The sequence below is a fragment of the Phascolarctos cinereus genome, unplaced genomic scaffold (assembly GCF_003287225.1).
Source record: "Phascolarctos cinereus isolate Bilbo 61053 unplaced genomic scaffold, phaCin_HiC Scaffold_3;HRSCAF=262, whole genome shotgun sequence".
In the NCBI taxonomy this organism is placed as follows: domain Eukaryota; kingdom Metazoa; phylum Chordata; class Mammalia; order Diprotodontia; family Phascolarctidae; genus Phascolarctos; species Phascolarctos cinereus.
The window spans coordinates 27,725,730-27,738,564 of NW_027555736.1; the positions used below are offsets into that span (position 1 = coordinate 27,725,730).

At 36.3% G+C, this 12,835-nt stretch overlaps 1 protein-coding gene across 3 annotated transcripts in view; it reads right to left on the reverse strand.

The window, feature by feature from the left end:
- Window positions 1–12,835, reverse strand: part of CTNNA3 (catenin alpha 3) — a 1,889,266-nt gene that overhangs the window by 64,492 nt on the left and 1,811,939 nt on the right. For all 3 annotated transcript variants that reach the window (XM_020998213.2, XM_078150742.1, XM_020998214.2), the window contains exon 16: window positions 8,291–8,396. In XM_020998213.2, coding sequence (XP_020853872.1) covers window positions 8,291–8,396 — 106 coding nt within the window. The remainder of the gene's footprint in view (window positions 1–8,290; window positions 8,397–12,835) is intronic.

Genomic DNA, 12,835 nt, shown 5'->3' on the forward strand with positions numbered 1-12,835 from the left:
CAAATGCTCTTCTTTTATGGTCCATTTCAAATAACTCCTGCAATATCCTAGAAAGATATTAAATATTGCTAGGCTGGCACAGTGAAGGCTGTTAGTGAAAGTTACAATGGGATTCAGCTTTTGCTCCAGCTTGCTGAGTTAGGAGAAGCACATAGTGTAATGCAGTGGAGTCTGCCTTTTGCATTTCTATTGGCAATTGCACCAATGACTATACTCCACGTCCAAGACTGAGCTGCAAATGGTAGTCCTTAAATACTGCTGTATGGTCGGATTCATAGGCCAGCACTTCCAATATGAATAAACAACAAATAAGAGTTTGGAAATATCCAGGGAGTAGGAGGAAAACCATCTTTAGGAGGACATTTGCAAATATAGGAGAATTCCTTTCTCGTGTCAGTATAGGGAGACAGTGCTAAAATGTAGGCTTTTTCAGGTTAGAGCAGCTTGTGTGGGAGTTACAGACCACATCTCTGTAGTGTTTTAAGGACTATGAACCACTTTTCCTTTTAGAAAGAAAACCATGTAAGGTAGTAAGATTATCTGCAAAATAAAAAATAAGGAAACTGAGTCTTTGGAAAAAGAAATGATTTCCCAAGACCAAGTAGTTAGCAAATATTAGAGCTAGCATTCTAAGTCAGGTCTCTCCAACACTAAGATTCCTTAAGCAGCATCTAATACAAATATTTCTTTTACAGATGAGAAAACTAAAGCTTCACATAGTAAAGTAACCAAGTGGATTTGAATAATCTAGGGCTCTAACAAATGCCTTTGGGTTCCATATTACTGTGTCTATCAACTATGTTATGCTTTTCCAAGTAAATAAACCAAAATATTTTTGTTATTATTGTTTTTATCCATCTATTACTTTCAAGGTATTATACTAAGCAATGAGAATAGGGATAGAAATAGCAGAATGAGCCTGTGATTTCATTGCTATTGGCATTCAAATAAGAAAACACATTTTTACAACGTAGCCTTACATATTCTCTGTCATTTATAGTTTTGGAGGTTTTCCTTAAGTAATAAGTGGTTAGGTGACCTGCCCAGGGTCACACAGCCATTATTTATTACAGATTGGTCTTGAACACAACTCCTCTTGGTTATGAGACTGGTGTTGTAGCCGTCACAACATAATGCATCTCTCAAGCACTGGGACGACAAACACAAAATGGCCATTTCTTCTCTCCTTTTTTCTCCCTTCCTTCCTCCCTTCATCCCTCCTTTTTGCTTTCCTCCCTCCCTTCATTCCTTTCTTCCTTGTCCTCCATTTCTTTATCCCTCCCTCCCTCCTTCCTTCCTTCCTTCCTTCCTTCCTTCCTTCCTTCCTTCCTTCCTTCCTTCCTTCCTTCCTTCCTTCCTTCCTTCCTTCCTTCCTTCCTTCCTTCCTTTATCTCTTCTTTCTTTTCTTCCTAATAGATATATAATACTCACTGAGTGAAATGAATCAAATCAGATTAACTTTAATTGAACTGAATTAACTTCTACAATTTAGAAGTACATGATTACCCTGAATAAATGAGATATTTGATGGAGTTAGGGGTGCTGGAGTGTTAAGTGGAACTTGAAATACACTGAGTGGTGGAGAGGCTTAATATGAAAGACTTACATTCCAAACCATTACCATTCCAAACCATTCACTATATAATTCTGAGGAAGTAACTTGACTACTCATTTGGGATCATATTATGTAAAATGAATATGATAATATCTTATAATACCTACTTTTGAGGTTTGGGGGGGTCTAGTAACAGACCTGAACCCAGAAAGGGAAAAACAAGGCCTCTTGCTCCTTTGTCAAGTAGGTCCCTTTTTCAGGACTCACTCACAACAAGAAGAGATGATCTGTATTACAATGTGACTGAAAAATCTTAACAGGCTACATATCTATAGTAAGTCAGAAGATGGGGTATTAGAGGAAGAATACTGTCATTGGAGTCAGGGTAACTGAGTTCAAGTCTCTCTCTCATGTTTTGGATCTTGTGTGACCTTGGAAATTCATTTTATTTCCACAGGGCTCAGTTTCCTCACTATCAAAACGAGGGGGTTGGACTGAATGACCTCTTAGGTTCCTTCCAGGTCTAGAACTCTGATGCTATGACCCTGTGGTCCGCCTCTTCTTGAACCAAATATTCCTCTGCTACCTGGTCTCCGAACTCAGACTGCTATAATCCCTGCCAGAGTTATATAGTGAATGGTTTGGAATGGTAATGGTTTGGAATGGTAGGTTTGGAATGTAAGTCTTTCATATTAAGCCTCTCCACCACTCAGTGTATTTCAAGTTCCACTTAACACTCCAGCACCCCTAACTCCATCAAATATCTCTAAACTTTGGATTGATTGACGTTTAACATACTGTGGAAAGGGTGCTGGATTTAGAATCAGAGAAGATAATAGCTGTGTGATCTTGGACAAGTTAACACATTTAGACCTCATTTTCTTATTTGTGAGATGACAAGCCTAGACTCAAAGACTTCAAAGCCTTCTTTGAGCTTTAAATTTATGATCTTTTCATGCTTTTAGACTAGGAAACTTAAAAACAACAAAATGTCATTACTGAGCATATGTTCCAAGTCACAAACAAAGAAAACAAAAATACCCTGTATTATGCCACTTATAAGTGAACAAGTTTAAAGAAACGGGAAGGGGTGCTTCCTGGATAAGTCTAGCATCCCATAGGGATGCCAGTGGTAGCACTATTTTAGCTTCTATTCATGGAGAATTCAATCCATAGGAATAAATGCTACATTCATTTTAATAAAGTGACTTCATCGATGCTGAGAACAAACACTAGGTACCCATTAAATTCTCCTCTCAGAAAAATAAGTTTTATATAAGATATTAGTATCAAATCAAGTGAAGCAACTGAAAGCATAGAGATTAACATGGAAATGATTTTCTTGACAGACCTAATGAAGGCCTGCCTGATGAACTAGTTGGATGGTGGCTTACTGAAGGAGTAAATATCCTCAATGAAATTTTCCATAAGATGTGGTAGAAATGAGGCTTTGAGGCCATTCCCATCAGCTATCACTTTCCTTTGTGATGATAGGGTACAGTTTTTTTTTTAATAACTGTCTGATTATAAACATGAAATGAGGGTGGGAAATAGAGAGAGCTATGCCTTTCAAACATGCTTACCACTATTACTGAAGCTATAACACACCAGGTAAAAATGGTGAAGGGGCTTCCCCCCCAAAATAGGAAAACATCACATTGAGTCACATAAATTTCCTATATAATCGACTCTATAGCCAAATTTGCTTATACCAAGAATCCTTAGCTACACCTTCACTAAATCCCAGATATTAGATCTATAAGAAGCCATGGCCTGATTCAAGCACTCACATTCTATAGCTAAAGAAACCAAGGTCCATAGAGTTGAAGTGGCTTGTCCGTGATCACAAAGCTACTAAGTGACAAAACTAAAATGCTAACTCATATCTTCTGATTCTAAGTCCCCATCCCATCTAACTATTTAGCTAAGCTTCATCAGTTAAACACATTTATTAAGTGTATGGTATTATCAAAGCACAGTGCTAGGTATGAGGGAAACAAATACAGAAATGAGGCAGGCATTTAAACTTGTGGAGCTTATATTGTATATGGCCTAGACAACATATTCACAGTTAAGTAAATATACAGTACGTAAAGAGTAAGTATCAGTGATCTGAGAGCTGGGAAGGCTTAAGAGTAAGGAATAAAGTGATCAAATATATGGAGGCAGGGAAACACAAGAAGTATCAGTTATTGGAAATTAGGATGGCTCAGCACAGGCCCAGACCCAGCTGATCTCTCCCAACATTCCCTTCTAGACAATTTTTAAAGTAACAATTCAAACCAAATTTTTGGAGCAGCAGAGACAACAAACGACACCTACCAGTCTTTTATAGCTAAATTCCAGTGCTCTAAGGTTAAGGAGAAAACAAAAATCAATTTTTTCAACTAAGACAATTAGGAGGTCAGCAGGAGAGGTCTGTGACCTGATATGGACACAGGCCCAGAACACAGCACGAGCATCAGTAGTAGGCCTTGGAGATGGCCATGACAGCAACAATAGCTTTAGGAGCTCTTAGTCCAAGAATGGGAAAATGGTCAGAGATTTAGTCAGAAAGAGATTAGAGGGGACCCTTTGCTGGCACTGATAGGCAACTCTACCGTCTATAAGCAGTGTTGGGTCACAGTTCCAGGATAAAGAGGAGCACTAGTATAAGGGAACAGGGGCTCTGGTTGCAGTTCCAAGGTGGAGAGGAGTGCTAGCACTTGTAGCTAAGGGCCTTGTAAGTAGCACTTGTAAGCAGAAGGCCTGGACATACTTCCAAGGCCAAGAGGAGCACTAATACTTGCAGCTGCAGGGGAGCAGGGACCGTTTCTTGGTAAAGACCAGAACGCAGATCAGGAGAACAATGATCATACGTCTCCCAGATAACATCACTTTGGAAGCACTGAAAAACTTAAACAGCCCCATATCTAGCTCTGAAAATAGCAGCATAAAAAAGCTTGAAGCTTGGGACAATTTCTCCCGACTCTTAAATGAGCAGAGCCCAACTTTAACATAAAGTTCAAGTCAAGAAATAGGCTGGGAAAATGGGCAAATAACCAAAATAAGTGATCATAAAAAGCTACTATGGTAATAGGGAAAATCAAGCCATAAACTGAAAAGACAACAATGTGAAAAAGACCTCAAAGAAAAATGCTAACTGGACCCAAAGCCAGCAGATATTCCTGGAAGATTTAAAGGAAGATATGAGTGATAGAGGTGGGAAAAAATCAGAAAATAAATGAGAGTGATGCAAGAAAATTGAGAAAAGAGAATTAACAACTTGGTAAAAGAGACAGAAAAAATACTGAAGAAAATAGCACCTTAAAAAACATAATTGCCCTAATGGTAAAAGAGGTTAACAAAATCACTGAAGAAATAAACTCCTTTAAAAGTAGAATAGGCCAAGTGGAAAAAGAGGCACAAAATCTAACTGAAGAAAATAATTCCTTAAAAATTAGAATTGAGCAACTGGAAGCTAATAACTCCATGAGACTTCAAGAAAAAATAACACAAAGTCAAAAGAATTAAAAAAGAAAGAAGAAAAATTGAAATATCTCTTTGCAAAAAACTATCCTGGAAAATAGATCAGGGAAAGATAATTTAAAAATTAGTGGACTGCCTGAAAGTCATCCTCAGAAAAGAGCCTAGACATCATCTCTCAAGAAATTATAAAGGAAAATTTCCCTATTATTTTAGATCTAGAGAGTAAAGCAGAAATCAAAAGAATCCACCAATCACCTCTTGAAAGAGATCCCAAAATGACATCTACCAGTCTTTTATAGCTAAATTCTAGTGCTCTGAGGTTAAGGAGAAAATAATTTAACCAGCCTGAAAGAAAAAAAAAAAGCAAATATCATGGAGGTATAGTTGAAGTCACACAAGATTTAGGAGCTTCCTTGTTAAAGGACTAGAGGAATTGGGATATTATAGTCCAGAGAGCAAAGGAGCTAGGATTACAACCAAGGACAACTTACCCAGCAAAACTGAATATAATCCTTAATGGGGAAAAATAGATGCTTAATGAAATATAAGATTTCCAGGCATGCCTGATGAAAAGATCAGAACTAAATAGAAAATTTGACATTCAAATAAACAACTCAAGAGATGCATAAAAAGTTAAACATGAAAGAGTTAAACTCTTTACATAACTATATAGTAAGATTATCTTATGGAAGATCACTGTGCACAGTAATAGCAATGTTGTATCAACTGGGAAGTACTTGGCTACTCTGATCGATGTAAGACAGTTCCAAAGGTTTCATGATAAAAAATGCTGTCCATATCTAGAGAGAGAATCAAAAAACTCTGGATGGAAAAAAAAAAGTCAATTATCCTTGATCAAAATTTAAGAACTGAAGTCTTTTCCCAGGTATTTATAAGTACATGTGGATTTTATATAGTTATACAAATGGCTAGAAGGTGAGAACAAAATTAAATCTCACTGGATTTATTATTTGCTAACAAACAAAAGACATTTGACTTAGTAGTAGTCAATATATACCTTAAAGACAGTCCCCTAACAAAAAATTTGTCATGCAGATAACAATATCACATATTATTTCTAGGTAGAAGGTGCCATGGATATTTTTTTTCAACAAACCTCAGATTAGAAATGTGAAATAAAGCAAAACAACAACAACAACACCACACACACACACACAGAAATATGCAGTCTAAACATGCTTAGCACTGTTATTGAAGCTATAACATACCAGGTCAAAATGGAAAAAGGGCTCACCCTGATAGGAATTCTGCTAACTAAATATTCCTGCTTGTAAACAATATTGGGTTGACTAAAAAGATACTAAGGACATTAAAAACTGACCTCAATTAAATCTATTCAGTCAAATGAGTTCAACCTAAAAATCAACAGAAGAAAAAACAAAATGGATAAGAAATGTCTTTTGCCCATATTATGATATGAAGTTGGCTGGCCAGTCTGCTCAGTTAGTATATTAGTATATAAATAGAGTACAGTCACTGAAAATGGACTGTGATTTTGGACCAAAATTCGAAATGAATGACAAGAAAAGACCAGATTGCATCTTAAAAATCTGGCAGTATTTTTTAATGATCACCAACTTACCCCTGATGTCCAAAACTATCGTGTTATAAAGATTCAAAGTGGTAGATGACCCAGATGACCACGGGTAGAATAAGGAAGATACAAATAAAGGGAAGCATATCTCTAATGGCTGTATCTATTCAAGAAATGGCAGGTGGGATATGTATGTAAAGTAAGTAAAGCATTCTTTTAACTTTTAACTTTTAAAATACTGAGTAAATGTGAGAGATTATAAATGTCCATTATTAGAAAAGGACATAGGCAGATCACATACTAACAAGAAGAGATCACAGATCAATAGCCTGAGGGTAACAGCATCATTCACACACTGTAATAAGATGAAGAGGAAAGCCTCCAGTATTCTAGAAAGATCGGTGGAGGTTCCATGAGAAACTGGGACAAAATCACACAGAATGAGAAAGTACAGATGAGTTTTGATCTGTACTGTACTGATGAGGCGGGAGAATCACTTTATTTATGAAGTCAAAGACACAATGGAATAGAGAAGTATGCATGGATACATCTAACATTATTACCATATTGTAACAGGATATATGAGCATTAAACATTAATCACTGCTAAAACATTTCATTAGGAATTCTCACCACATTAACCCAAAGTGTGTATATCTTAGCGAATTTATGGTAGCTATTTTATTAATATTCATTAATGATTTTAATAGTATTAATGTTTTATTGAAGAATAATATTATTAGAATTTCAAATATGATATTCACTTGGTCCCGGAAGATACAGCTTAAGAACTTAGTAAGGAAAAAGCATCCTAAAAAGTAGACTGCTAAAGGTCAGTCTGTATTATATAAAGAATCTATTTCAGAAATAGATCAAGAAGGGGAGCTGCATGAATTCCTCTTTATCTTTTGCTTATATGCAGACATCATAGGCATTTCTATGAATTCTTATGATATCTTACCAACCATCCAAATATAATTTGGAACATCATGATGTCTATTTCAAAGGCTATAAATCAGAAATTTCTATGGACATTTTACAGAGAGACAGATCAACTAAGATATAAAGCCTTGGAAGGGGCTGCAATCTGTGTGAGTTGAGGCAATATCCATCATAGTGAGAAAACTGATCCATAAAATTATTAAAACCACAAGTAAGGTTTAGATCGGCTATTAAAATCAAAACACCTAGAATACATTCTCCTTACTTATTTCCCTAGCTCCCTTCCAAACTTATCTCTAATATCACCTCTGATGTGTGAACTTTTCAGACCCTGCCCCCATCCACTATAGTCATTCATAATATCTTATATTTACGAAGTAAATATATTCCATTTAATATATGTATATACATTTGCCCCCCTCCAACAGGCTATAATACTGTTGAAGAAAGGGATTTTTTTTGAGGGGGTTATTTTGCTTTTTGTCTTCACAACCTTAATGCATAGTTGCTCAGTGTCTTAGACATTGTAGACACTTATTAAATGATGGTTGATTGATTTATTCAGAAAGTGATAGTGTAATAGTATGTACCTTTTCAGAAGTATTCAGCTATACCAAAGTATTAATGTATCCATTAAAAAAGCTCCAAACATGTCTGATTGAAATCTGCCTTCTGGCTAGTAGAGTCAACACCTTTGCTTTAAGCAGGTATGCCAAATCATAGAAAGCAAGAGAATGGAATTTGCTCATGCCTATTTCCTAAAGAACTCACTTGTTTAGCAATCTGCCGAGCAAGGACGTCCATCCTTGAACCTGATTCAGATATCATTTTAGCTGCATAAATCACATCAGTTGTGTGCTTCAGTGGGCCTCTGCCCCTAGAAATAGAGAAAAGCATAGCGGTTAGGCTTGCTTGATACACAGGAACAAATCATACATCAAAGATCATTGATCTCAGTCCTCAGGCAACTCATTCCTCTAATACAGGTGGCAGCACATTTTTAGCACAGTAGATGCATTAAAAGAAAGATGTGAAATATAATCAGGAAGATCAAATGGACCAAGGGAATTTCATTCCATCATTTGTAATGAAATAATTCAATTTGGGCAGGGATTATTCCAATTTGTTTTGGTATCCCTAGAACCTTGTACAATGCCCGTAGGATATAAATAATAGTTGAAATAGATGATTTTGTTTGGTTGAATTCAATTCTACAAACATCATTAATTGTGTATTATATGTCAAAAACTATGCTAAGAACCAAGAATACAATGAGGAAAAAAAATACCCTTGTCCTCCAGAAGCTTACATTTACTGGGTGGAAGCGATTTATATTTATATAAGTAGCAAAGAGGCAAAAATACAAGCTGTGTTGTTAGAGGATTTGACCTGTGACTTACTGCTCATGTACCCACAGATAAGTCACATTTTATTTCCCCAGGCCTCAGTTTCTTCATCTATGAAATGAAAGTTTGGATTTTATGACTTCATTTTTACCTCTAGATATATGATACTTGTGATTCTAAATAAATACAAAATAGTTTATAAGGGGGAGCACTTGTGGGGGAGTAATTGGCAGAATTATTTTTTTTCTTTAAAGAGGTGGCCCATTAGTTGAGTTTTGAAAAGAAAGTAGAGATTCAAAGAGACAGAAATTAGGAAGAAGAATATTCCAGGCATGGGGCCATGACCCATGCAAAGGCATGGAAATGTGAGATGGAATATCATATAAGGCGAGCAGCAAAAAAAAGAGTTTTCCTGGAATGAGAAACCCATAATAATGGATTATAAGTATAATTGCTCTGAATATAGTTGGAGTTATATTATGAAGGGCTTCAAATGCCAAACTGAGATTTTTTTTGTTTTCTTTATTTGTTTTGATGCTAAAGGTGATGAGTAGTCAATGAAGCTTCCTGAGCAGAAGAGTGACATGATAAAGTCAAAGATAATTTTGATTCATTAGAAAAGTTTCAAAACTCTGTGACCAGGAGAAAATGCAATAACATTTCAATTCAACAGAACACACACACACACACACACACACACACACACACACACACACACTTTTTAAAAAAATTACTATGTTCAAGGAATCACATTAAGCTAGAAGTGTGGGGTGCAAACATCAATATCCCCATTTTAAATGAAGAATTGAAATTAAATGAGTCATAGAATATTCAGATCACTTTGCTATACATAGTTGGTACACTGTTCGTCTTTGCGTTACCGTGTTCCATTCAAGTTTTTTTTTTAATTCAACAATAATCCAAACCAGTGAGAATTTATTAGCATCTTCCATGTGCAACACACTGTGCTAGGTAATAAGGTCCTCACCACCAAGAAATCTACATTCTTCTAGTAAGATACAATAGGTAAACAAAAAACAAATACAAAATGTTGTGTGGAAGGTGAAAAGCTCCAATGCTTTGGTTGGAAGGAGAATGACTGAAGGCTTTGGGTTACTCATTTCACAGCATCATAAACTAAAGATTATAATTTGTGGAAATGAGGAAGGAGATCATTTCAGGTAACTTGGGATTCAGCATGTACATAGCAAAAAGAAATGTGGAATGGCACATTCAATTTGGAGAATGGCTAGTCAAACAGTGTTGGATGAAATGTAGACTGTTTGAAAGGCAGTAATGTGAAATAAGAATGAAATTGTAGATAGGAAACAAGTATTTATTAAGCACTTACTATGTGCCAAGCACTGTGCTAAACACTTCACAAATATCTCAATTTATCCACACAACATTAAAGATAGATGGTATTACTATTCCCATTTTATAGTTGAAGAAACTAAGGCAGACAGAAGGTAAGATACTTGCCCAAGGGACATACATTCAGTAAGTGTCTGAGGTCAGATTTAAACACAGATTTTCCTAACTCCAAGTCCAGCTCTCTACCCATTGCATCAGCTAGCAGCCCAAGCGCTGAAGGCTTTAAATGCAGTGTTCAGTTAGTCGGTCAATAACCATTCATTATGTGCCCTCAATGTAGTGTGTTTGAGACACAAAGAAAGGGGAAAATCATCTTTTTCTCTCATGGAAAATTCTTTCAAATGGAGATCATGTAAATTTACAGGTACATAGAAGATACTTGCAGAGGATATGGAAAGTTAAGTCTAGAGTAGAAGACTTTACTCACTGGAGGACTGGGGATGGCTTAGAATCTCTAGAAATGTGGCATTTGATCTGCCATGAAACAAACCAGTGACTCTGAAAGTTGGAGGTGAGTTCATATTGTATCCTAGAGGCATAAAGGAGTCATTGGAGAATTTTGAGTAGGGGAGTGACATGGCCATACGATGTTTAGCAAAGATTATTTTAGCACTATGTAGATTGAAAGCAAGGAGAGGGAGAGGAGAAGGAGGGGGAGAAAATTTAAAACTCAAAATCTTATAAAAGTGAATGTTCAAAACTAAAAATAAATAATCTTAAAAAAAGAAAGCAAAGAGAAAAGTTATAAGGTGCCACATTAGTGGGGCTGGTACGTCAATTCAGGGTATCCTATGATATAAAGAAATCTGTCATAGGGTCAATAGGCTTTGCTTATATAGAAGCAGGAGTGATGAAGAAATGGAAGAGTATAAAGCATGGGTAATGCAAGACTCCTGGGAAGTGTCATAGTTGTTGGGAGGATATGAAAAGGGGAGACCCAGGATGTATGCATCAAAAGGAAGGATGCAGGATTAAGAAGGATTCTATCTCCTTTGCCATATTATTTCGGACTAGTTAGACTCATCAATAGCCCAGTTATATTCTCATTAATGTAAATGTCTGCTTGTATCTGCTTCTGCAGAAATATCTGACAAAGATGAAGAGACTTTCTGTTTGTGAGAAAAGTCAGGGAAGATTTCTATAATGCTTGGTATCTATGTGTAGTTATCCAACTGCATATCTGTTGTACAGAAGTTTCCATTTAGTTAGTTTGGGGACTGGCCCATGGAATCTACCAAAGGCATGTTTTACCTCCCAGCTATCCCCAATTTTCAGAGAGACTTGCATAACAAAGGCAGAAATTGTGGACACCAGTGTGGACTAACAAGATGGATAATATGACCTTGCCTTCTTAGCTTAGCTTATATGCAGGTTCAAATACATTTGAAAGTCAATCCTGAGATCCTGGGAAGCTTTCTAGCTCAACCTCCATAGTGCTCTTGTGGAATTTCTTTGGGAGATTTACCTGAAATGGGTTATAGTAGAATAGGATTGTATAATGGTTTAATGATACCCCAGTAATTTATAACCCTAAATAAGATCATAGAAAGTGTCTAAGATATCTAAATGAAATTCAGTTTCAGATATGGGAGTTTAAAAAAAATCTTAATCTTGGCCTGAGAGCATTGAAGCTGAATTTCATTTGGCTATGGTCATTCATAGACTAAATCTTGTCCAAAGAGCCGGCACACTGGCCTTAGAAAAGAAAAAAAAAAGTAATTTATAGCTTAGTAGAAAGAAGCTAAGATAACCAGCACGTAGCTCCAAAAAGTTATGCCCAGTATTGATAGCATAGAGAAGTATGGTGATAAACCAAGTAACCCTGAAAAACTGAGACCAGAAGTTATCCCCAACAAGAACTGGGAAGCCAGAAGCAACCAAAAGACGAGGGAAGAGATGCCTAGGAGAAACAACTTCACATATGATAATGGAAATACAATGTCCAAATAATAACAGAATAGAGTACTATGATGATGTTATCAGAGAAGATCATCAATCCTGATATGTTTACCCTAAAGAGATGTGTTCCCTACATATGAATCCTTCATGAAAACATTCTACTTACACAGGTTACTTCTGTCTTTGTTCAGCTCCCCTGGCTACTTCCTTACCCTGTGTGTCTGCCATCCATGAATGGTTCCTGGTCAATCTATCAATTGGTAAGTATGTATTAAATGTCTACTATTTACCAGGAACTATGTTATATTCTAGGGAGGGATACAAATATAAAAAATGGAGTAGTTGAAATGCATTTCAATGAGGGGAGTAAGTGCATATTTATGTATATACAGAATGTGTAGGACAGCTAGGTGGCACAGAAGACGGATTGCTGGCCTTGGAGTCAAAAAGACCTGAGCTCTGATGTCTAACAGTTACTAGCTGTATGACCTTGGGCAAGTCATTTAACCTCTTTTGCTTCAGTTCCCTCAATTGTAAAAGGGAGAACATAACAGCTACCTTCATCTCAGGATCATCGTGAGGAACACATGATACGATATTTGTAAAGGGCTTGGCAACTTTAAAGCACTACATAAATGCTAGTTATTATTATCATTATTATTATCATATAAAGATGAAAACAAAGTAGTGAGGGAGA